The sequence below is a fragment of the Stomoxys calcitrans genome, chromosome 3 (genome assembly GCF_963082655.1).
Source record: "Stomoxys calcitrans chromosome 3, idStoCalc2.1, whole genome shotgun sequence".
NCBI lineage: Eukaryota > Metazoa > Arthropoda > Insecta > Diptera > Muscidae > Stomoxys > Stomoxys calcitrans.
The window spans coordinates 18,757,596-18,783,414 of record NC_081554.1 but is presented as its reverse complement, the minus strand read 5'-3'; the positions used below and the strand labels follow the sequence as shown (position 1 = coordinate 18,783,414).

The window sequence follows — 25,819 nt, the reverse complement described above, 5'->3', positions numbered from 1 at the left end:
TCTCTCTTTCTCTCTCTCTCTTCCTCTCGATATCTCTCTCGCCAAAAGCAAAGAAAAGAAAAGCAAAAAAAAAAGGCACTCAGACAGACAGACACGCACTTTAAGAAGAAGAGCTTAGTTCACATTTTGAATATGTTTGGAGTAAAGTAGATGTGCAAGTGAAAAGCAAAAGGAGAAAAAAAAAAAATCAAGATTTAAACAAAAAAGTGCAACAGGCAATAAATAATTAAAAGAAGGCAAATTTAAGTTGTGAAGAGGCAAATGTGCTAGAAAACAAAAGGAAAAGGTGCATTATTGTTGTTCACATGTTGTAAAGCTAACAAAAAGCTGTACATTTCGAAAATTTTGTTATAAAGGAAAAAAAAAGAGATAATTTGTGGAAAGGCGGCAAGTGAATTTAAAAGAAACGAAAACGAAGAAAAGCAACCTATCACACTCACATACAAACATAGTTAAAATCCGACAACACATAACAATTTTAAAAGAAATTATAAAATTTTATAAAGAAAAGGTGTTAAAATTGTTCAATAGTAAAAGCTGGCCGCCAAAAATATAAAATATTGCACAGTGGTTATAAAATATTGCACATTGTGTTCTAATATTGCCCATTGTTATAAAATATTGCACGTGGTTAAATCTATTGCACCGGTTTTTATAAAATATTGCCCATTGTTATAAAATATTGCACGTTGTTAAATCTATTGCACCGGTTTTTACAAAATATTGCTCGTTGTTGTTGTATGTCGCTCGGGTTTTGTGAAATATTGCACGTTGTTACAAAGTATTGCACAGCCCTATAAAATATTTCAGTTTTCACAAAATATTGCACAAATCAAAATCGTCAACCCACTCTCTTATACGCAATTTATTCCACAGGAATTGAAAAGTCAACCCTTTTTTTTATTCACGGGTTGTGTTAAACAATTGAAAAATCACAACGCCATTTCCATGTTATTGCACATTTCGCAGTTGTTAACCCGCTCTCATAAAGGCTTAATTCGTTGGAAAGAAAGCTAAAAATTTGAACCTTTTTTGTGGGCAATTTATGTTAAAATTTATACACATATTCAGAAGAATTACGAAATCACAACCTTAATAGTATTGCACACTCCTAATTGCTGACCCGCTCTTGTGAACACCTTATTTAGGAAAATATAAATATTGCAAGTTAAATTGAGAATATTTCGCCATATCACAACGCTATTTTCATATCACAGCTCATATGCTGACCCACTTTCATGCATGCTAAATCATACCAAAAGAAAAAATAAAAACAAATTTCCTATTAATCACCTACTTATGTGGGGTTTATTTTGGCAAAATATTGTACAATTATGAACATCACCACAGCGTGATATTATTGCAGAGAAGCTTGTTTAAAAATATTAAAATATTGCACAATTCCGATACCATCCCAGTTTTTATATTGCACTGGAGTTGATTAAAAAGTAATATATTGCACTAAATAAGGCTCTTACATCTAAATCACAGCACTGTAGTTTTTATTGCACGGCTCCCTCACATATTTGTTATATTTTCATAATTATTGGACGATTCTATTCCTTTTTTTTTGCAAATTGAAATTATCCATCAAGCAAACAAACGTAAACAAAGAAAACAGAAGGAAAAAAAAAAAAAAAAACCTAACCCACCAAAGCAACAGAGTTATTACAAGAAGAAGAACAAAAAAAAAAAAAGATCTGACCGAAAAACGTAAAGCATAAACAAAACAGAAGGGCGATTGCCTGTCTTGTTGGTTGGAAGTAGAAGGAGACAACATACGCGCCAATTTGCCCCTCAGGCTGTTATTAATACGTATGAGTGTATGTATATGCATTTTCTAGGGTCTCGTTTGTGCTGCTTGCTTCATACGCATTCACTCTGCCGCTGATTGATAGGCAGAGCCCGCAGTAGTCAGCCACCTGATAGACACAGACCCCCCCCCCACACACCATCATTATTTATTCTCGGCAAGTTTGTTTTGCGCTTCTGACTCTCATTGGAAGTAGTCATATGAAGATCAAAACAAACCACCAAATACGCGGTGTTGCCAGACTGGTGATTTTGAAACGGGTTGTGGGATTGTATTTTTTTTCTTGGGAAAATTTCCTCGGTTATGTTAATTGACGGAAAACCGTAAACCGTCCAGGGAAATCATTCTCTTCCGTCAGAAAACATACACTGAAAGAAAAAATACACTCAAAGAGAAATACAATCAAAAGGGAGAAGGGAAAAAAGAAAAACACGCTCAAGGAAGAAATTCACTTAAAGAATTGTCTCAAAGAAAAGCTACACTCAAAGAAAAACTACACTGAAAGAAAAACTACACTCAAAGAAAAACTACACTGAAAGAAAAACTACACTCGAAGAAAACTACACTTGGAAAAAAAAAAAAAAGTATTCTCAAAGAAAAAAAAAAAAAAAAAAAACTCCACTCAGGGAGAATACACTCAAAGAAAAATTACACTTGAAGAAAAAGTACACTCGGAAAAAATAATACAGCGGCATTGCATTCGTGCAAATCATTCAATTCATATGTAATTTGGATTGATAGTTAGGGAATTGTTTACGTACTAACAAACCCAACACATATATGAACTAACCCCTTTTTTACAAACCATATACATTTCCTTTACCTGATTTTCAGCCTTATGTGCACTTGTTTAACAAGTTGATGAGAAAATCAGATATATTTGAAGAAATTTATAAGGCGTATGTGGGTTTTTGAACGTTGAAAGGTTCATTTACACATACGATCAAAAACCAATCCGTGATAATTTTCAACAAATATCGTCTAAACAATATTGTGAAATTAAGATTTTTTTTGCTTGCTTCTCGAAAAAAAAAAAAAAAAAAAAAAAAACGGAAATTTCTCCGTTGAAACATTCGCAAACTCGTGAATCTATCTACGAGAACAATATATTCGTCTCCCAGTAAAATTCAATTTTGAGTGAATTCTCATTCACTGTTGTACATAACTTTCTAGCTCAATGAAAAGTTGGATTATTCAGAACCGCTCATCTCTCTGGATATGTTCATAGAAGGAATCTGAGTCCCTCGTTCGTAGAGCTATGAATTATTTGAAATAACGCTAAAATCTTGCCTTTAATGTTCTCATATTTGAAGTCTAAGACTACCCATTAGACTACCGCAAAGAAGATTCTGACTTTTAAATTATATTTTTGGCATTTAATGCAGAACCCGCTACTTTACTAGTCCAGAATCTTATCACCGCTCTTTCTATCTAAAACGATTTGGTTACCCATCGAAGCTTTGCACTCGCTATAAATTTCAACCGCAAATCGAAATCGTTTACACTCCTTGTGTTTTCAAAGGCCAAGAGATTTCTAACCACATTTCACACAAATAATTCATCTACATCCCTATCTCAAACCAGAGCTGAAAACTCTGTACTCTTCTCTTACTAGTTCTCTTGCTCAGCGTTGTACGAACTCGGTACAAAATGAGCGTGGAAAAGGCATCTGCGAATCTCACTTCCCAACCTTCGGTATCTGATACCAATACCGGTGCTGCTCCCCCAGCGCAGACCTCGTTAAGTAATGACAAGTTCCTGTTTGATTGTGATCATTTGATCAACTTCTGCACTCAGTTTGAGCAGTGTGAGATCCAAGATCAAACGGATTCGGTATTGGAAGTAAGGTTGGAGGACTTGGAGCATAGGTGGCAGCGACTTCAGACTACATATGAGAGTCTTATGCTAGCTCCGAGAGGTACCAATTCGAAGGACTTTAGAGACAACGCACTGGTTAATTTTAATGCCAGCTCAGAGGCCTATTATACGGCGAGATCCCAAATACTCGATATGCTAAGAATATCTGGTGGAAATACTCGCCAGAATGCAAGGCACAGCCTTATTCCGGCTTATATTCCCCAACCAGCCGCTAATCACTCGTCTCATGATGTTGCTGACAGTTACATCAAAGTCCCTCCCTGTGATACCGAGATATTCAAGGGAGGTTATGAAGAATGGCCGTCATTTCGTGACATGTTCACGGCGGTCTACGCGGACCATCCAAAATTGACCCGAGCTCAAAAGTTATATCATCTGCGAAATAAGACTAGAGGTGACGCCGGTGCCATAGTCAAGCGATATGCGCTCTGCGATGAGAACTTTGATCTTGCTTGGAGTGCCTTGAAGGCTCGCTATGAAAATAAGCGAGTCTTAGTAGACAATCAACTGAAGATTCTCTTCAGTATCCCAACTGCCACTGTGGAGAACAGTGAAGCAATTCACAGGATTCAATCCACAGTTAACGATTGTCTCTGCACCCTCAGGACACTTAACGTCAATGTTGGAAGCTGGGATCCAATTTTGTTGTACTTGGTATCGACCAAGTTGCCAGATGAAACACTGGCTCTCTGGGAACAGTCTCTCACATCTCACCGTGAGCTTCCCACTTGGAACCAGCTGGATGAATTTCTCATCAGCCGCTATGAAATCGTGGAACGCCTTTCGAGCATGAAGGCCACGAAAACCAGAGGTTCGCTCCCGTCTCAGAACAGTGGTAAGATACAAACTTACCACTCGCAAGAAAAGCTAAGCTCTTCTTGCCCCCTGTGCAATTCCGACCACACTATAAGAAGCTGTGGGCAATTTCGAAAATATTCCGCACAACAACGCAACGAATTTGCACACAGGCATAAGTTGTGTATGAATTGCCTCTCCTCGTCTCATCTCAAGACAAATTGCAAGAGTATAAACACTTGCATCATATGTCACAAGCCACACCATACTCTGCTGCACTTTAGGGGTAAGCCAGAAGAGAAGACTGATGATCGCCCAAATCATTCTAATCACGAAGACAACAAGAGTCACGCGAAATCTTCGGGCGTAAGCCCAAAAGACACCTCTCTTAATGAAGCTCCCTCCACTTCAAGCGCCAATCGCTCCTCTCATGTTCAGGCTAATTTCTCATCCAACAACGAGACGATTTTACTACGAACAGCTCTAGTTCGTGTTGAACATCAAGGGGAGTTGTTCACTTTGAGAGCCCTGATTGATCCCGGTTCTCAACGAACCTTTATAACCCAACGAATTCAGAAGCGCTTGCAAATTCCCACTTCCAGAGCGCACTTCGAAATTTTTGGTATTGGAGAACAGACTCAAACTTCGGAAAAGGAATGCCAACTCGTCATTGTCGCTGAAAAATACGATGTTCGCTTCACAGTCTCGGCAATAGTTCTGCCTAAAATGACAAAATGGCTACCCTCTGTTTCATTTGAAGTTTCAAATCCCTCAGATCTGGAGGAACTTGATTTAGCCGATCCAAACTTCAATAAATCCGCTCAAATTGACCTAATTTTAGGCAATGATTCTGAACGCTTCATCAGCATGGAAGGAATCAGAAAGAACGTATGTGGCGATACCTCAGCATACAATACAGTATTTGGCTGGGTATTGAGCGGTCCAATGCAAACTGAAAGAATTTTCTCATTTTCCACTAACGTGGTTGAATCCGAGGATATAAAAATAAGCGAACTTCTGAGAAAATTCTGGGAGCAAGAAGAGGTACCCATGGCTCCCCCTCTTTGTGAGGAAGATCAGTTTTGCGAAGAGTTCTACTCTAAAACTACCACCAGATCCCCGGATGGTAGATACATCGTGAGACTGCCTTTCAAGGCAGAGTTCTCCGATTCCCTGTCTCTCGGCTCTTCTCGCTTTCTCGCTCTAGCTCAATACAATCGTATGGAGACAAAGCTCTCTGATGACCCCGAGCTAAATACAGAGTACAATTCAGTGTTAAGCGAGTACCTTTCTCTCGGTCATGCTGAAGAAACCTCTTCTCAGGAGATAAACTGTTATGGGAAATACAATTCCTTTTATCTCCCTCACCACGCCGTCATTCGTCCAGAGCATAAATCCACAAAGGTGAGAGTTGTGTTTAATGCGTCTCGTAAGAGCAAATCTGGATACTCTCTGAATGACGTGCTGCACACTGGGCCTACGCTACAAACCGATTTGACATCTGTTATCCTCGGCTGGCGCAGATACAGATATGTATTCTGCGGGGATATTCAAAAAATGTATAGGCAGATATGGTTGCATCCAATCGATAGAGCCTATCAGCGAATACTTTTCAGGCCGGATCCTACGGGACCGGTAAAAGATTTCGAACTAAAAACGGTTACCTTTGGCCTCAACTGCGCCCCGTTTTTAGCCATCCGCACCCTTTTGAAACTGGCCGCTGACTCTGAGAACAAATTTCCCAATGTCGCAGAGACATTGAGGAAAGAGACATATGTCGACGACATTTTGTCCGGAGGCTTCTCTATTGAAGACACCATTCAAGCGCAAGGGGACATAATCTCGGTCCTTGCGCAGGCAGGGTTTCCCCTTGTCAAATTAACCGCGAACGACCCACAATTACTGGCAAACCTCCCACCCGAAAGTCTATATAACTCAGACTTCTTGCGTTTCCATGACTCTAGCACTACCAAGACTCTGGGTATCAAATGGAATGCCCTAACTGATTCATTCAGTTACACCCTCAGCGCTATTCCAACCGACCAGCCTATGAGCAAACGCAAAGTTCTCTCCGCCGTCGCTCAACTATTCGATCCTGCAGGATGGGTTGCTCCTGTAGTGATCAAGTCGAAAATTCTGATGCAGCAACTTTGGCTTGAAGGGCTGGATTGGGATGACGAACTAAGCTCGGAAACTCTGGGAAAATGGAATTCTCTGGTCTCTGACTTGGGTCACATTGGGTCGATTTCCGTTCCCAGATGGCTGCAGTACCATCCCTCTGATACCGTGGAGATTCATGGGTTCTCTGACGCATCTCAAGCGGCAATGTGTGCATGCGTATACATTCGGTGTCAGACCTCCAAGTCTGTAGTGTTCTCGAATTTGTTCGTGGCGAAAAGTAAAGTGGCTCCTCTGAAGCCTGTATGCCTTCCACGTTTGGAACTCAATGGTGCCTTCCTCCTAGCGAAACTTGTCAACTATGTGGTGTGCTCGTTCGACATGAACATTAGTGGCATCACGCTTTGGACAGATTCGTCTATTGTTCTTGGTTGGTTAACAAAACCACCATGGACCTGGGAAACATACGTGGCAAATCGAACTTCCAAAATTCATGATCTTCTACCAGAGGGAACATGGCGACATGTACCCACCCACGACAATCCAGCCGACCTCGGTACGAGAGGCTGTAGGCCGCAAGACCTCGCTTGCAATTCATTTTGGTTTCATGGCCCGAATTGGCTGACAAACCCACCGTCAGAGCCATGCTCCGAGCTTTCCACGGCGGCATTTGAGGCCGCTTTTTCTCGTTTTCTTGGGAGGCGAGGCCTACCTAGAAAGGTAGTATCGGATAATGGCCGAAATTTCGTAGGTGCAAGTCGAAAGATGCTGAAAGAATTCAGAAGTTTCATTCAGGTAGCAGCGAGTGACATTGCTGGAAAGTACGCTACCCAAGGCTTTGAGTGGCAGTTTATACCCCCCCATGCTCCACATATGGGTGGCCTTTGGGAATCGGCCGTGAAGTCATTCAAACACCATTTCAAACGAGTAGCAGGCGCTCATCTCTTCACTTTCGAGCAATTCGCTACCGTTCTCGCTCGGATTGAAGGAGTTCTAAACTCCCGTCCAATCTCTGCTGTCTCTGAGGATCCGAACGACCTCACAGCTTTGACTCCCGGACACTTTTTGAAAGGCTCACCAATTGTGGCTTTTCCCGAGCCTCTTGCTCCAGACCTCTCCCTTATAAACAGGTGGCAGAGACTGAAGGCGATACATCACCAGTTCGCTATTCGATGGAAAGAAGAGTACCTCAAAGCTCTTCAAAAGCGATACAAGTGGAAAACCACTTCTCCCAATATAAAGGTCGGCGATCTCGTAGTCGTAATGGACGATCTACTGCCGCCTAGCGACTGGCGACTCGGAAGAGTGGCTAGGACGCATAATGGTCCCGATGAAAATGTAAGAATAGCCGATGTCCGTATCGCCTCGGGCATCATTACTCGACCGATTGTCAAATTGTGCCACTTGCCCTTGCTCGATCAACCCCAATAATAGACCCAGTGTATTGCTATCTCGATGCATGACAATCTCTGCTTTTCAACCCTCCCATCTCATTTCATTTTCCATTTCATCCCTTCATAGACATCTCACTCACCTCTCGGTTCATTTTCAGATTTACAATGCGTGCCCAGGAAGTGTACAAATGTACTCTGTGCCAAAACCGCCATGGCCTCCGGTACTGCCCAAAATTCATCAAGATGACCGTGGAGGACAGAAGGGTGGCAGTGCTAAGGCACAAGTACTGCCGGAACTGCCTGGCCAAAAGCCATATTGTGGACGATTGCCAGTCGATGGAAACTTGCAGGAAATGTGGGTTCCAGCACCATACAATGCTGCACCCACGGAAAGTAGCCCTAAAACCCAAAGACTCCAGCGCTACCAACCAATCTACCCCATCAAGACATCAACGCCAAGAGCCAAGAAGACCCAACAATGGCCAATCCACCTCATCTCAGTCCCAACGAAAACCAGCAAGGCCCAACGTAAGCGTCAAATCACGCCTAGGCCAGCGTAACCAAGTGTCAGCTGGGCAACAGCAACAACAAAAAGCCAGAAAAACCAACAGGCCCAAGGGCCAAAGACACCACCAACAGCCTCAACGCAAGCCTCAACGCAAACCCCAGTCAACCACGACACCGTCAACCAATCAGCCCAATCACTTGATCCTCTCAGAGGCCATCAAGTCCCTGGCGACCGTGCTTTGCGCCTCATCAACCAATTTTGCGTAACCGCAAGGCCGGCGCCATGGACAAATTTGGATTTGTCCAATTAATTTAAGTTACAATTTATCGTAGAATAAGTATTAGACATTCTGAATTGTATTGTGAATTGTAAAATGAATTTTGTAGCATGTAAGAGGTTATATATTAGTTAAGCTATTGTGAATTTCTAGTAATAAGTATTTTAGTACTATAGCTCCCTTGCATTTCCTCTTGCTTAATTCTGGCACTTCTTTTCCAACGGCAGCAAGGTGAGCACACAACATTTCCCCCCTCTCTTATCCCCAATAAATCCTGTACTCCTTATACACCACATACCGAAACTTAACGCCTTCTCATTTTTTCCTCTTCTCATTACCTCAATATACACTTATCATTCCTCTTGGCATGAGGAATAATAAGTAACATCACCTACATTACAGTCCACACATCATCCCCCAAGGGAACTCCAATTGTGACGTCATCCGCTCTCTCATTCCACTTACCCCCCCTCTGCGTCTAACTGGAACCCCCCAAGGTTGTGCACTTATATGTATTGGGTTGCCCAAAAAGTAATTGTGGATTTTTCATATAGTCGGCGTTGACAAATTTTTTCACAGCTTGTGACTCTGTAATTGCATTCTTTCTTCTGTCAGTTATCAGCTGTTACTTTTAGCTTGCTTTAGAAAATAAAGTGTAAAAAAAGTATATTTGATTAAAGTTCATTCTAAGTTTTATTAAAAATGCATTTACTTTCTTTTAAAAAATCCGCAATTACTTTTTGGGCAACCCAATATTTGAAAAAGTCATTCAAAAAACATGACAAAGGCGATCCATGGTGGGGGGTATATAAGATTCGGCCCGAACTTACCCGTTTGCTCTTTCTAGTGTTAATGGAGATATGGTCTAAAAGGTAAAATTCAATTCTCTGCCGATTTTTTTTTTTCCAAAATTTTGAAATAAATTAATCTTCTCTCCTATTATGGTGAATGCTATTGGTAAAGACTTTAGAATGTTTGCTCCTTACAATTCAAATGCACACTTCAAACTTTGCGACCAATAATAATGTGGACCATGTTAAGAGGATGCACATGCCAATAAAAATAAATAGCATCATATTTTTCCACTTCACCACATCTTGTATTCCTTTCATTTATTATTCTATGCACTTTGCCACCACCATTCATAATCATCGGTCATTATATTTCCCATTTAATTCTCGCTTTAATTGAAAAATTTTCTTGGAGTTTTTGCCTCAACCCCTCTTACAGAGAACACGGTGGCATAATTATTTTCATTTAATTTAAGCATTCGCTACGCCACTAAGACCCAAAGTATTTGTGGTTGAAAAATACGCAAACTTAAATAATATTTCTCTGTATTTATGAAGGAATTTCTAACGTAGATTTTTTGTTTTTTGTGCCATTTGCTCTAAATAGCGACCACGTAGCAACTGGAGCCTCCAGCTCACATTGCTAACCATGTCCATGCGAACATTTAACCATCTAATATTTGTGTGCAAGGGAATTATGCTTTCCAAGCACGTTGCAGCTAAGGAAGTACAAACATTCAAGGAGCAAGATGGTAGTCCATTGTCGGGTCCCTGAGAATTGGAAAGTATGCGTGTGTGTGTGTGTGTGTGAGTGAGTGGACCTAGTGTTAGTTGTTGCTGGGGGTAACTAATTATTAAGCAGGATTAAAATGTTATACAATCTAGAGCAGACGACTGACTTATTATACGGCTGTGTTCAATCCTATGGGTATGCTGAGGGAGTTTTTTTTTTTTTTTTTGAGTAGAGAGGTTAGAAGTGTAGAAAAACGAGTTGCAACAGCAGCATTTCCTTTTCTATCCAGGACATGATAAGTGCAAACATATGGCTGCAAAGACAATATATATTATTGTCTTTCTACGCTAAGTATGAATAAATGATATAGAGGAATGAAGGTACACTAAAAGAATACTAAACAATGGAATTTTCTAAAGCGACTTGGGGAAACTAAAATAAATAAATAACAAGTAAAAGCTTGCTAAGTTCGGCCGTGCCGAATCTTATATACTCTCCACCATGGATCGCATTCAGATATGAATTGCGCCCTCTAGAGGCTCAAGAAGTCAAGACCAAAGATCGGTTTATATGGCAGCTATATCAAACATGAACCGATTTAAACCATACTTAGCGTAGTTGTTGGAAGTCATATCGAAAAACGTCGTTCATTCCAATCGGATAAGAATTGCGCCCGCTAGAGGCTCAAGAAGTCAAGATACAAAATCGGTTTATATGACAGCTATATCAGGTTATGAACCAATTTAAACCATACTTGGCTCAGTTGTTGGATATCATAACAAAACACGTCGTGAAAAATTTCTTTCCAATCGGATAAGAATTGCGCCCTCTAGAGGCTCAAGAAGTCAAGACCCAAGATCGGTTAATATGGCAGCTATATCAGATTGTGAACCGATTTGAGCCGATCTGAGCACAGTTGTTGAAAGTCATAATAAAATACGTCGTGCAAAATTTCAGTCCAATCGGATAAGAATTGCGCCCTCTAGAAGCTCAAGAATTCAAGACCCAAGATCGGTTTATATGGCAGCTATATCAAAACATGAACCGATTTGAACCATACCTAGCGTAGTTGTTGGAAGTGCTACCAAAACACTACGTGCAAAATTTCAGCCAAATCGGACGAGAATTGCGCTCTCTAGAGGCTCAAGAAGTCAAGACCCAAGATCGGTATATATGGCAGCTATATCAAAACATGGACCGATATGGCCCATTTACAACCCAACCGACCCACACTTATAAGAAGTATTTGTGCAAAAATTTCAAGCGGCTAGCTTTACTTTAAGGGGTCTCAGACGAATTTTTCGAGTAGTATCAAATGGACGAATACGTCTAAGTGAGTCTGATGGCAGACTGCCACTTAAACCTAACCTTACCTAACCCTTCTGCTCTGCCCTGACCCTTATAGAGAGCCACAAAGTCGTTTCTGATCTTAGACTTCAGGTTCAAGTCCCAGTTCAATTTACTATCCCAAATAATCCCAAAGATCCTTGCCGATTTTGACGACCTCAAGGCCGTCCTTAGCGTCATCTGAATTCTAAACCCTGGCACCTTCCCCCGCCTCATGCATAATATCAACTCAGTTTTGCTGGCATTCACCCCAACACCATATCCACGACGCCTTTACTCCTAGAGCAATGTCCAGAACCCCACATCGGGTATCCACAAACATCCCGGTGGCAAGAATTACCATGACGTCAGCATAAGTGCACACCTCGACTTGCATCGTCTCAAGTATACACAGAATTCCATCGATCACAAGTATCCATAGCAATAGCAAAATAACACCGCCCTCTTCGCAAACACTTTCAACGAGGTGGCTCCAATATTGGTCGTGATATCCTTAGGCAGAAGCATACTCATTACCCAGCCCGTAATGCCGCTCTTCAACCCCTGTTTTCCACAAAGCCTCTTTGTACAGAAAGGTAGTCAAACTGAATTCCTTAAACTGATGAGTCCTGTCCAAGGGAGAAGTAACCCATTCCTAGCTTGTTCTTGGAGGCCACCGTACCACAGAGGTTAGCATGTCCGCTTCTGACGCTGAAAGCTTGGGTCAAATATAAATATATTTATCATCAAAATAAAATTGACAGCGGTATTTCCCTACTAGTGCTGGTGAGACTTGTGGGATATTTACCTAAGGTAAAGTCTCACTAGTAAGTGGTGTCGCTCTGCGGTAAGCCTTCTTCTTTTGTCCCTAGCAGGTTAAGTTCGAAGATGGGCAGTATCGGACTACATCTTGATATAGCCCCCATATAGACCGAACCGCCGATTTAGGGTCTTGGGCCCATAAAAGCCACATTTATTATCCGATTTTGCTGAAATTTAAGGTAGAGAGTTGTGTTAGGCCCTTCGACATCCATCGTCAATTTCGCTCAGATCGGTCTAAATTTGGATATAGCTGCCATATAGACCGATCCTCCGATTTAGGGTCTTAGGGCCATAAAATCCACATTTATTATCCGATTTTGCTGAAGTTGTGTTAGGCCCCTCGACATCCTAATTCAATTTCGCCCAGATCGGTCCAGATTTGGATATAGCTGCCATATAGATCGATCTCTCGGTTTTAGGTTTTGGTTCGACGATGTCGTCGAAATTTGGGACAGTGAGTTTAGTTGGGCTCTTCGACGTCCTTCTACAATTTGGCCCAGATCGGTCCAGATTAGGACATAGCTGCCATATAGACCAATCTCTCGATTTTAGGGTTGGTACCATAAAAGGCGCATTTATTATCGGATGTCTCCGAAATTTGGCACAGTGAGTAGTAGTTAAAACCTTTGACTTCCTTATTCAATTTGGCCCAGATCGGTTCATATTTGAATATAGCTGCCATATAGACCGATCTCTAGATTTAAGGTTTTGGTTCAATAATAGGCGTATTGATTGTCCGATGTCGCCAAAATATCGGACAGTGAGTTGTGTTAGGCCCTTCGACGTTCTTCTTCAATTTGGCTTAGGTCGGTCCAGATTTGGATATAGCTGTCATATAGACCGATATCTCGATTTAAGGTTTTGGGGGCCAAAAAAAGGCGCATTTTTAATCCGATTTCATCGAAATTTGAGTTGTGCTAAGCTCTACGAGTTTTCTCTGCAACTTGGCTCAAAGCGGTGCAGATTTGGATTTAGCTGCCATATAGTCTTGGCCACATAAAAGGCGCATTTATAATCCGATTTCACTGAAATTTTACACTGTGACTTATGTTAGGCTTTTCGACATCCGTGTCGTATATGGTTCAGATCGGTTTATTGAACAATGATTTGTACTTCCTAGTATTTGGTTCAAATCGGGACATATGTATGTCAATATAGCTGCTATGAGGCATTAGGTATGCATTTTTCACCGAATTTTGACGCAAGGTGTTTTACATATATACCCGAGGTGGTGGGTATCCACAGTTCGGCCCGACCGAACTTAATGCCTTTTTACTTGTTATACCCTACACCGCTACTGTGGTACAGGGTATTATAACTTAGTGAATTTGTTTGTCACACCCTAAAGGAAGAGAGATAGACCCATTGATGAATGTACCGATCGACTCAGAATCACTTTCAGATTCGATTTAGCTATTTCCGTCTGTCTGTCCGTTCGTCTGTCTGTCTGTCCGTGTGTCCATGTTAATTTGTGTACAAAGTACTGGTCGCAGTTTTCATCCGATCGTCTTCAAATTTGGTACAGACATGTTTTTCGGCCTAGAGACGAAGTCTATTGAAATTGGAAAAAATCGGTTCAGATCTGGATATAGCTCCCATATTTATGTTCGTCCGATTTTCAGAAATAATGCAAAAAAATGGTCATTTGTTAACCGATTCTCTCGAAATTTGGCAGGTAGGATTTTTTTATGACTCTCGACATTACTGGTGAATTTCGTGGAAATCGGTTCAGATTTAGATATGGCTCTCATATATATATATATATATATATATATATATATATATATATATATATATATATATATATATATATATATATATATATATATATATATATATATATATATATATATATATATATATATATATATATATATATATATATATATCGCCCAATTTTAACTTGTATAGTCACAGCAAGCGCATTTATTGTCCCATCATGCCAAAATATTGCGCAACGCTTTCCTCGGCGACTATCACAATATACATAAAGTTTGGTCAAAATCGGTTCAGATTTAGATATAGCTCCCATATATATGTTCGTCCGATTTGCAGTAATATTGCAATAAAATGGTCTTTTGTTAACCGATTTTGGCATGAGGGATTTTCTCTTGACTCTCAATATTACTGGAGAATTTCATGGAAATCGGTTCAGATTTTGATATAGCTCTCATGTATATATATCGCCCGATTTTAACTTCTATAGTCACAGCAAGCGCATTTATTGACCCATTTTGCCAAAATTTTGCAAAACGCTTCTCTCGAAGACTGCCACAGTATCTGAGAAGTTTGCTCGAAATCGGTTCAGATTTAGGTATAGCTCTCGCATACATGTTCGTCCGATTTTGAGAAATATTGAAAAAAGTGCTCATTTGTTAACCGATTCTGTCGATCCTTGCAGCAAAGATTTTCTTATGACTCTCAATATTACTGGTTAATTTCATAGAAATCGGCCCAGATTTAGATATAGCTGTCATATATGTATATCGCCAGATTTTCACCTCAAGATTCACTGCAAGCTCATTGTTTGAGCAATCTTGACAAAATTTTGCACAACGCTTACCTCGACGACTACCACATTATCTAACAAGTTTGCTCGGAATCGGTTCAGTATTAGAAATAGCTCCCGTATATATGTTCGTCAGATTTTGGCTAATTTGCCATAATGTTGTCATTTGTCAATCGTAGTTTTTACAGTTTGAGCATGTTTGCTCGCCAAGGTCCATCAAAATTGGTGCAAAATTCGATATAGGCCCCACATTGTACTTATAGGGTAGGTGTAGGGTATTATACAGTCGGCACCGCCCGACTTTTCCCTTCCTTATTGGTTTTGGTATACGTTGCATCCTTCACCGTAATATTTTCAGATATATAGCCATTTAATTTTCGCTACGTGGAGGATTTCTTTGAATTCGAACCTTCACTCGCCGAACCATTGAAGTATTGGCTTGCCCAAAAAGTAATTGCGAATTTTTCATATAGTCGACGTAGACAAATTTTTTCACAGCTTGTGACTCTGTAATTGCATTCTTTCTTCTGCCAGTTATCAGCTGTTACTTTTAGCTTGCTTTAGAAAAAAAGTCTAAAAAAAAGTATATTTGATTAAAGTTCATTCTAAGTTTTAATAAAAATGCATTTATTTTCTTTTAAAAAATCCGCAATTACTTTTTGGGCAACCCAATAGTTATTAGAATTTGTGTTTTTTGGGCCACCACCACGGCGTTTGGTAATTCAGTCATAATAACGATTATCATTAAAATGATTTATGAAACGACACACAACCATTATGTTCACTTTGAGGTATGTGAGTTCGCCAACAGTAGCCGGTTATGCTATTCCAGCCCAATAAAACGCAATCACAGTATTACGCTTGAACTCCATCACCAATAACTTTCTTTTTAAGTTTGGATAGATCTATAACCTGACATAGCTCCCATATAAGCCAGTGTCCCGAACAGTTTTCAACGTCCTCCTTCATTTTTTTGTCTGATTTGGCAGCAATTTTTGGAGGTTTCATTTGTGCTAATTTTCAACAGAATTTAAGGTGGTGGGTTCCCAAGATAGAGCCCGGCCCAACTTAGCACGCTTTTGCCTATTTTTATTTAAATTAAAACAAAAACCATTTCATCTTCCACAGTAAGTCGATTTTTCATGCCTACGTTCAAGGTAGACTATTTCAACTTCATTCGCCGTAAATCATGTGAAAAATTTCAAGCCATTTAATAGTTTATGCTCATATTTTACACTCCCTTTCTATTACCCCAAACATTCTCCTCCTACAAGAATTTCTAGACCTAGACCTAGCATTTGCATAAATATCCTACCAAGTTCTATGGGAAATATTTCATTCACGTTCATTAAATCTTTGAGGAAACTTTTTAAATTATTTCGTTTTGTTGAATTGTTTCCTTGTCTTTGCTGATGTTGAGCATTATTAGCATTTGTCTCATGATTTCCTCGTTTTATTTGTCTTGTGTGTTAAATAGTTGGGGCAAGAATTCCTTAAGTTGATTTGCGGCTCCCCAAAGTATATTTTATTGCCTTTGGTGCCTACCCCAAAAGCACCTCTTAGCCGAAAACTCAACAAATACAACGACAAAACAATAGACTGTTTAAATTGCCTTTTTGTCGCTTGAAGTCTCTTAGGCAGCAGCGGCAGCAGCTACAGCAGCACGACAATGTTGCCAATTCCCTGCTTCTATTTAAGCTGAAAATTATTTAATATCTCCCAGGAATTGTCACGCTTTCTTGCCTATTGCCAACTTAACAACGTGGGGGGGGAGTAGGATCATTCCACTGGCTGCTTCCTGTCGTTCTTCCTGGCTTCTTTCCGCTAGTCATTATGGCAATTTTCCACACTTCTAAAAGTTGGAGTCTTGAAATGAAATAAAATAGGCCTTCAAGATGGGAAGATGAAGAGACCTTTTAAAGGATTCTTTTTTTCGAAGACATAGAAAACGTGGTGATATTATAGGGATAAGGATTTAAGATTCATTTATGATGTGGGTAATAATAACATCTTACATTTCTTCTATGTATCAGATTATTAGGATATTATGTCCTAAAAAGCCCATAGTGTCAACTGATTCAGATCGATTCAGTATTAATCTGTTGTCATCGTAGCTAAGAAAAGCTCTACAAACTGAGGTACGGCAAGACAGTGTGCTATCACCACTTCTTTTTACCTGCCTATTGGACCAGGTGATGCAGATAACGACCACTCACAGAAGAGGCATAACGTGGCGACACCTAGGGAACCTTGAAGATATTGATTATGCAGACGACATCTGCCTCCTCTCCCACACATTTTCTGATATGCAGAGCAAACTGGGCCATCTTCGTGAAACGGCGGCCGTAATAGGCCTAAAAATAAGCATAAGGAAAACCAAAAGTATGCATCTTAACACGGCGAACACCGATATGCTACAAATAAAATAATGAGAGGCTAGAGGAAGTCTACCCGTCTTGCTATTTTGGTAGCATCATAGACAAGACTGGCGTATCCAAAGACGATATCAGCTGCCGCATAAATAAGGCCAAGCAAGCATTTGGTTTCCTTAATTCAGTTTAGAGATCAAATGTAATTTCGAAAAGGACAAAACTCAAAATATGCAACTCCAATGTGAATTCGTGAATCTATTGAGTTGCCCAAAAAGTAATTGCGGATTTTTTGAAAGAAAGTAAATGCATTTTTAATAAAACTTAGAATGAACTTTAATCAAATATACTTTTTTTACACTTTTTTCTAAAGCAAGCTAAAAGTAACAGCTGATAACTGACAGAAGAAAGAATGCAATTACAGAGTCACAAGCCGTTGAAAAAATTTGTCAACGCCGACTATATGAAAAATCCGCAATTATTTTTTGGGCAACCAATATATGGATGTGAGTCATGGAATGCGGCTCCAAGTGATAACGGCAGCATGCAAATTTCTGTAAACAAAATCCTTCTCATATTTTCGTCAATAACTATCCACAACAAACAATTCTGGGAAATTACGCCACAACATCCAATATCAGATTAGAAGACGTAAATAAGAGATGGATTGGCCAAACTCTAAGAAAATCAGCAGATGACGTTGCAAGGCAGGCAATAGGGTAGAACCCCAGGGCAGTCGAAGTAGAGGATGCCCTTCACACTCCTAGAGGCGAAAAATGGAATCTGAAATAGCTGTACTAAACTTAAGTTGGAATGAAATTAAACATCGTGCTTTAGAAAGACTTTAGAAAACTCTGAAATATTTAGCCTAAACTTAGGTTGAAATGAAATTAAACATCGTGCTTTAGAAAGACTAAGTTGGAACACAATAACAATGGCCCAATGCTCTTCATAGGATTAACAAGTAAGAATCTTATATACCCTCTACCATGGTCGCAGTATCTCTTTTTAGGCAAACAACGGACAATGAATAATGACGGAGAAGGAGGAGCAACTATATCAAGCTATAGTCCGATTCGGGGCTCAAGAAACGAAATCGGGAGATCGGTTTATATGGGAGCTGTATCAAGCTATAGATCAATTTTGACCATATTGCACACGCGTATGTTGAAGGCCATGGGAGGAGCCGTTGTACAAAATTTGTGGCAAATCGGATGAGAATTGCGCCCTGTAGAGGCTCAAGAAATCAAGACCCAAGATCGGTTTATATGGCAGCTATATCAGGTTATAGACCGATTTGAACTATACTTAACATAGATGTTAGAAGTCATATCAACACACTATATGCAAAATTTCAGTCAAATCGGATAAGAATTGCGCCCTCAAGAGGCTCAAGAAGTTAAGACCCTAGAACGGTTTATATGGCAGCTATACCAGGTCATGGACCGATTTAAACCATTCTTGGCACCGTTGTTGGAAGTCATAACAAAACACGCCGTACAAAATTTCATTCAAATCGGATAGGAATTGCGCCCTCTAGTGGCTCAAGAAGTAGAGATTCAAGATCGGTTTATATGGCAGCTATACCAAGTTATAGACCGATTTACACCGTACTTGTCACAGTTGTTGGACTTCATAACAAAATACTTTGTGCAAAATTTCATTCAAATCGGATAAGAATTGCGCCCTCTAGTGGCTCAAGAAGTAAATATTCAAGATCGGTTTATATGGCAGCTATACCAGGTTATGGACCGATTTAAACCATACTTGGCACAGTTGTTGGAAGTCATAACAAAACACGCCGTACAAAATTTCATTCAAATCGGATAAGAACTGGGCCCAAGAAGTAAAGATTCAAGATCGGTTTATATGGCAGCATCATGCAAAATTTCAGCCAAATCGGGTAAGAATTGCCCCCTCAAGATGCTCAAGAAGTCAAGTCCCCAGATCGGATGACAGATATATCAGGTTATGGACTGATTTGAACCTTATTTGGCGCAGTTGTTGAATGTCATATTAAAAAACGTCATGGAAAATTTCAACCAAACCGGATAAGAATTGCGCCCTCTAGAAGCTCAAGAAGTCAAGTTCCCAGATCGGTTTATATGACGGATATATCAGGTTAAGAACCGATTTGAACCAAAATGACACTGTTGTTGGATATCACAACAAAATACTTGGTGCAAAATTTCGTTCAAATCGGGTAAGAATTGCGCCCTCTAGAGGCTCAAGAAGTAAAGATTCAAGATCGGTTTATATGGCAGCTATATCAGGTTATAGACCGATTTGAACCATACTTGGCACAGTTATTGAAAGTCATAAAAAAATACGCCCTCAAGAAGCTCAAGAAATCAAGTCCCCAAATCGGTTTATATGACGGATATATCAGGCTATGGACCGATTTGAATCATACTTGGCACAGCTGTTGGAAGTCATAATAAAATACCTCATGCAAACATTCAGCCACATCGGGTAACAATTGCGCCCCCTAAAGGCTCAAGAAGTCAAGACCCAAGATCTGTTTATATGGCAGCTATAACAAAAAATTAACCGATTTGAACCATACTTGGCACAGTTATTGGAAGCCATAACAAAATACGGCGTGCAAAACTTCTTTCCAATCGGATAAGAATTGCGCCCTCTAGAGGCTCAAAAAGTCAAGACCCAAGATCGGTTGATATGGCAGCTGTATAAAAACATGGACCAATATGGCCCATTTACAATCCCAAACGACCTACGCTAATAAGAAGTGTATGTGAAACATTTCAAGCGGCTAGCTTTACTCCTTCGAAAGTTAGCGAGCTTTCGACAGACAGGCGAACGGACGGACAGACGGTCGGACGGACATGGCTATGAACATACCAACATCCTTCTGTGGTGGGTATAAAAATTAGAAAAAACATCTGCCGTTGGAGATAACTCTTGGAAATTTTGAATGGTTAGAGCTGAGGTGTTAGCGAGATCATGTCTCCATTTTTGTGGGGATTTTTAGCACCATCCAACAAAAAATGCTAATCAGATAATAAATGAAGATTTGGCCACATATGGTCCTTGCACGTGATCTTGTTAACAACTAATCTCAAACCATTCAAAATTTCAAAAATTTATCTCACCCCGTTCTCAAACGGCAGGGTTGTTACCCCTCTTTGGCGATTCTCTCCCACTATGTGACGCATAGTGGGAGAGAATGTGTATTACCTTATCCGGCGAACCGTACTCAAAGAGGTACGTTTCGAGTCTTGAGAAATGACTTTTAGCATAAGGACTTCTATGACCAACTTTTGTTTTTACTGGCTATTGGCAATGCAAATTTGCCATGAACATTCTATTAAGAAACAGGGGCAAACTTCTCACAGGTCAATGAGCCCTGTTCGATTTAAGTTTAAGCTCAATGATAAGGGACCTCCTTTTAAAGCCGAGTCCGAATGTAGTGCGGCATTGCGAAACTTCTCTTGTGAGAAGTTTTTACATGACATAGTACCTCACAAATGTTGCCAATATTAGGAGGGGACAAACACCTCTGAAAAATTTTGTTCTGATGTTCTCGCCATGATTCGAACCCAGGCATTCAACATTGTAAGCGTATATGCTAACCTCTGCGTTATGGTGGCTTCCTACTCTTATTGGCTCCCTATCTGAAAGTAGTCTTTTTAACCCAAACTCCTTAAATTTCCATTATACCCTAAACTAAGGTAAAATATTTCCCTACCTCCTCAGTGCTTCCTTATTTTTACATCCCTTTTTCCCCTGGTCTACTTCATACACTGGGTACGTACCCATTATCTATGCCGAAGAAAGAAAATTGGAACAGAATCCTAAGAGAAAATTCAGGGTAATGCACTTTTTTCCATCTTCCTTTTTTCTTTTCCCTCCTTCCACCTCACAGTGTCCATCAATGTATCTTGATAAAGTTTTAGTTTAATATTTGTTTTTTTTTTCTCACAAATTCTCACTGCATCCAGATGGCCTTAAGTGGTGAAAAGTAATGCCTAAATAAAGCCGCCTTCAGCTGCAACAACAGCAGCCGTTGTTCTGGGAAATGAAAATGGAAAAGTATTTTCTATTGCTTACTTGGTGTGAGGAAAATGCATTATTTAACAGCTTAAGTGTTGGCTTGAGTTGAGGGGAGGGATAAGTATATTGAAAAGTTATGTGCATTATTTATTTTTGTCAAATTAAAAAAAAGGTTGCAAAATCGTCATAGTTTTAACATTTAAACTAAGTAATGGTAAGAAAATATAGTTAAAAAATATTTTCTTTAAGTCCAACTTGAACTATGAAACTGCACAAAACGTCTGCAGTTGGTGGTGAAAAAGAAAGAAAGCAATTTCGCTGCAATAGTTTGAAAAGCAATCTTATGTCTCGACTTAAGCAGTGTGTGCTAAGAATTTTGATGAAGTTCAGCTAAAATGTGATAGCAAGTGGTTGCCAAAGGCTTTGGAAAAGCAGACAAATATTTAATGTCTGCTAAGAAGAATGTTATCAACTTTGGGAGAACAGGACGATATTAAGCTTGAATAATCAATTTATTGGTATATTTAGATATAACGAAAATTTCCTTAAAATTTAACGAAAAAAAAAAACTTAAAGAAAATGTCCTTAAAATTTTTATTTAAAAAAAAATTATACAAAACAAGAAGTCAAGATCCCAGAAGAGCTTATATGGCAGCTATATCATGTTATGAACTAATTTGAACCATATCTGGCACAATTGTTGAAAGTCATAATAAAACACGCCAAATCGGATAAGATTTGCGCCCTCTAGAAGCTCAAGAAGTCAGGACCCAAGATCGGTTTATATGACAACTATATTAGGTTATAGACCGATTTGAACCATACTTGGCACACTTGTTGGAAGTCATAAGAAAACACGTCGTGCAAAATTTCTTTTCAATCGGATAAGAATTGCGCCCTCTAGAGGCTCATGAAGTCAGGACCCAAGATCGGTTTATATGACAGCTATATCAGGTTATGCACCGATTAAAACCATACTCAGCACAGTTATTGGAAGTCATAGCAAAACACGTCGTGCAAAATTTCTTTCCAATCGGATAAGAATTGTGCCCTCTAGAGGCTCAAGAAGTCAAGACCCAAGATCGGTTTATATGGCAGCTATAACAGGTTATGTACCGTTTTAAGCCATACTTGCCACAGTTGTTGGAAGTCATAACAAAACACGTCGTGCAAAATTTCTTTCCAATCGGATAATAGTTGCGCCCTCTAGAGGCTCAAGAAATCAAGTCCCCAGATCGATTTATATGACAGCTATATCAGGTTATGTACCGATTTAAACCATCTCAGCACAGTTGTTGGAAGTCAAAGCAAAACACGTCGTGCAGAATTTCTTTCCAATCGGATAAGAATTGCGCCCTCTAGAAGCTCAAGAAGTCAAGATCCAAGATCGGTTTATATGACAGCTATATCAGGTTATTGACCGATTTAAACCAAATTCAGCGCAGTTGTTGGAAGTCATAGTAAAACACGTCGTGCAAAATTTCTTTCCAATCGGATAAGAATTGCGCCCTCTAGAGGTTTAAAAGGTCAAGACCCAAGATCGGTTTATATTTGATTTGAACAATACTTGGCACAGTTGTTGGAAGTCATAACAAAACACGTCGTGCAAAATTTCATTCCAATCGGATAAGAAGTGCGCCCTCTAGAGGCCTAAGAAGTCAAGACCCAAGATCGGTTTATATGGCAGCTATATCAAAACATGGACCGCTATGGCCCATTTACAATCCCAACCGACCTACACTAATAAGAAGTATTTGTGCAAAAATTTCAAGCGGCTAGCTTTACTCCTTCGAAATTTAGCGTGCTTTCGACAGACGGATGGACGGGCTGTCGAACGGAAGGACGGGGTCTCAGACTCATATTTCGAATAGTTACAAACAGAATGACGAAATTAGTATGCCCCCATCCTATGGTGGAGGGTATAAAAATTTCTTTGATATAGTGATTTCCGAACAATGTTGTAAAGAGGTGACATCGGGCACATTACAAATGGACGGCCGTGTTTTGGGGCTAATATTATAGACGAAGGAGGCCTCCATGACGCAGAGGTTTGCATGTCCGCTTTTGATGCTGAAAGCATGGGTTCGAATCCTGGCGAGAATATCGGAAAAAAGTTTCTGCGGTGGTTATCACCTGCTAATCCTGGCGACAATTGTGAGGTGCAATGTAAAAACCCGTTCCGTTCGGACTCGGCTATAAAAAGGAGACCCTTATCCTTGAGCCCAAACCTAATCGAAAGCACTCTGCATCAGTTCCTTAAAGAAATGTTAATTGGCCATTGCATTGGCTAGATTATATTAACAAGATTACGCATGGAATGAACTTAGCACAGGTTGAGGCCACCATTGCGCTAATGTTAGGATTTATTACAATCACGCTTAACATCTGGGTTCGACTATCGAATGCTACTCATTATGGACGTTATGAAAAAGGAAACCTTAAAGAGCTTCCAATAGTTGAAGCCACCAGTACGTGAAAGAATATTTAGGCATTACCATAGAAGCCGTCCGACAGAGTATGCCTAGCTATACCGAAAGCCTTGCACGAGGCAAGAGTGGTGGTGGGATAGCACCCACAAAGTTACTTGCTTGTTATGACCTACCTTTATGTGGCCATAACTCCCAACAATTTTTGGGAGTAGTGGCCCCTATTAGGATGGTAAGAACGCCCATTAGGCTTTATGGCCGTATAAAGTTGTAATATAATAAAAACTGTTTTTAGTATTCCTTGCGGCGCCCCATTTTTTGGGCTTTGTGTCATCTTTGTTAGAGGGCGCTAGTCCTCCTGCAGGAAGGTCACAATAGCCTAGAAAAAAGTTTGGGCATACATGCCCCCCATGTGCCCGCCTTTGCGAGGGATAAATACAGCCGTGACCTAACAATGTGACCGTAGCTTACAAAAAGTCTGGCCGTCGTGAGTGATAAACATGTTGCCGAGTCGCCCGCGACTAAGCCGCGGGACTAAGAGTAGCCCAGTACCGTGCTGCTAGTGTCGCGAGTGAACACCCTTGATCGCCTAGCGATTGTGTTAGCCTTGTTCCTTATCGCCCGCGATTCCGCTTTCGTGCTAACATAGGGCTTTGACGTGAAAATCGGCGAAAGAACATCGCGAAACCGTCTCGTGAGTATGAACATGGTGCCGTGTACCTGACTTCGTGAGGGATTAATACACCCGTGACCTAACAAAGTGGCCGCAGCTAACAAAATGTCTGACCGCAAGAGTTATCGCCTTCGTGAGTGATAAACATGGTGACTTGTCGTCCATGACTAAGCCATGGGACTGAGAGTAGCCCATTACCATGCCGCTAGCGATACCGTTTCGTGCTTGGGACTAACAAAAAGTCTTGTCGCCAGCGAACCGTCCCAATCCCATGAATCATTCCCATGTGATCTAGCTAAATGTGAGATTCCCCCGGTTCCTTGTCACCTGGATCCAAAGTCTCTTGTGAGCTACAAGCGATTTTTTGCCTACGAAGACGCAGCGGAGCGGAAATATAACTCATGGTCAAAATCCTATTGAAAACATAGGTTACATGAGGAACAATAAGGGGGACAAGAATCTTACAAATCTAGGATCAATGCCATCAGATCCGACAGCGTTAGGCTTTACAGGCACGACACACTCAAGGACATCAGCGGGACCAATACAGCTGAAGCCAAAACCAGAGTCGTCCTGGAGAGAGTGGGAGATATTGAAGCCATAGAAATTGGGATCAACTGGGATCTGTGGGACATTAACAAAGGCATCATTAAGTCCATTGATGTCCAAGTTTGTTGAACATCTATTAGTATCTTTCCCAATTCCCATGTCTCGAATAACCTTTAATGGACTTGTTCTTATAAGTATTTGGTCTAAATCGGATCAAATGTCTAAATAGCTGCTATGGGGCATAAGGTATGAATTTTCACCGGATTTTGACGAAACGTAGTTTACCTATATAAACGAGGTGGTGGGTATCAAAAGTTCGGCCCGGCCGAACTTAACGCCTTTTTACTTGTTTGCTATCTCCTTTCTTTGTCCTTTTGAAACGTACCTCGTCGTTTAATGCCAGACTGCATGTCTTGCCGAAATAAATCAATTTTATTTTGGCTGATAGCCATACTTTTATTGTTAACAACAAAATATGTTCAAGGCTAAAGCAAACTCATAACTCTTTGGTTCCAACAATAAAAAAAAAAACATAACTTCCCTTGAAAGGACTCTACAATGGCAAGGCCTTAAACTAACAGCTGGATATTGGGTAATTTACAAAAACCAGGCAAGTAGTACGAGTATTAAATTCAAATATGCTTTGCTAAGTGAATCATCGAGCTCTTAGCATACTAAGACTAAGCCTTGGTTTAAAGAAAAATAAGGCTCATATTGTCTGTGAACTGTAATGTGTTGTTAAGGGTATGCAGTTGCAGATAAACCAAAATAAAGGAGGCTAAAGTAATGTTACAATTTCCAAAGTAAATGTGGATTTTTTTTAT

General features: G+C 40.2%; 2 protein-coding genes across 3 annotated transcripts; both read left to right on the top strand.

Moving 5' to 3' along the window:
* The first annotated feature begins 219 nt into the window (after positions 1-219).
* Positions 220-9,086, top strand: LOC131996265 (uncharacterized). 2 transcript variants are annotated; one of them, XM_059365789.1, is made up of 2 exons: positions 220-286; positions 8,157-9,086. In XM_059365789.1, the coding sequence occupies exon 2, from the start codon at positions 8,164-8,166 to the stop codon at positions 8,770-8,772; it is 609 nt and encodes a 202-aa protein (XP_059221772.1). In that variant the 5' UTR covers positions 220-286; positions 8,157-8,163; the 3' UTR covers positions 8,773-9,086. The 2 variants fall into 2 exon arrangements, with proteins under 2 accessions (XP_059221772.1, XP_059221771.1); XM_059365788.1 differs by having other exon boundaries at positions 232-511.
* LOC131996003 (uncharacterized) lies at positions 4,673-7,890 on the top strand. Its single transcript, XM_059365408.1, has 2 exons — positions 4,673-6,970; positions 7,735-7,890. The coding sequence occupies exons 1-2, from the start codon at positions 4,673-4,675 to the stop codon at positions 7,888-7,890; spliced, it is 2,454 nt and encodes an 817-aa protein (XP_059221391.1).
* Positions 9,087-25,819: the final 16,733 nt, after the last annotated feature.

Excerpts from the sequence above, each read along its gene's own strand:
- LOC131996003 (XM_059365408.1), top strand. The coding sequence starts at position 4,673 with ATGAATTGCCTCTCCTCGTCTCATCTCAAGACAAATTGCAAGAGTATA. Across the intron at positions 6,971-7,734 it reads CGAAACTTGTCAACTATGTG|GTGGCAGAGACTGAAGGCGA; the intron begins GTGTGCTCGTTC and ends CCTTATAAACAG.
- LOC131996265 (XM_059365789.1), top strand. The coding sequence starts at position 8,164 with ATGCGTGCCCAGGAAGTGTACAAATGTACTCTGTGCCAAAACCGCCAT.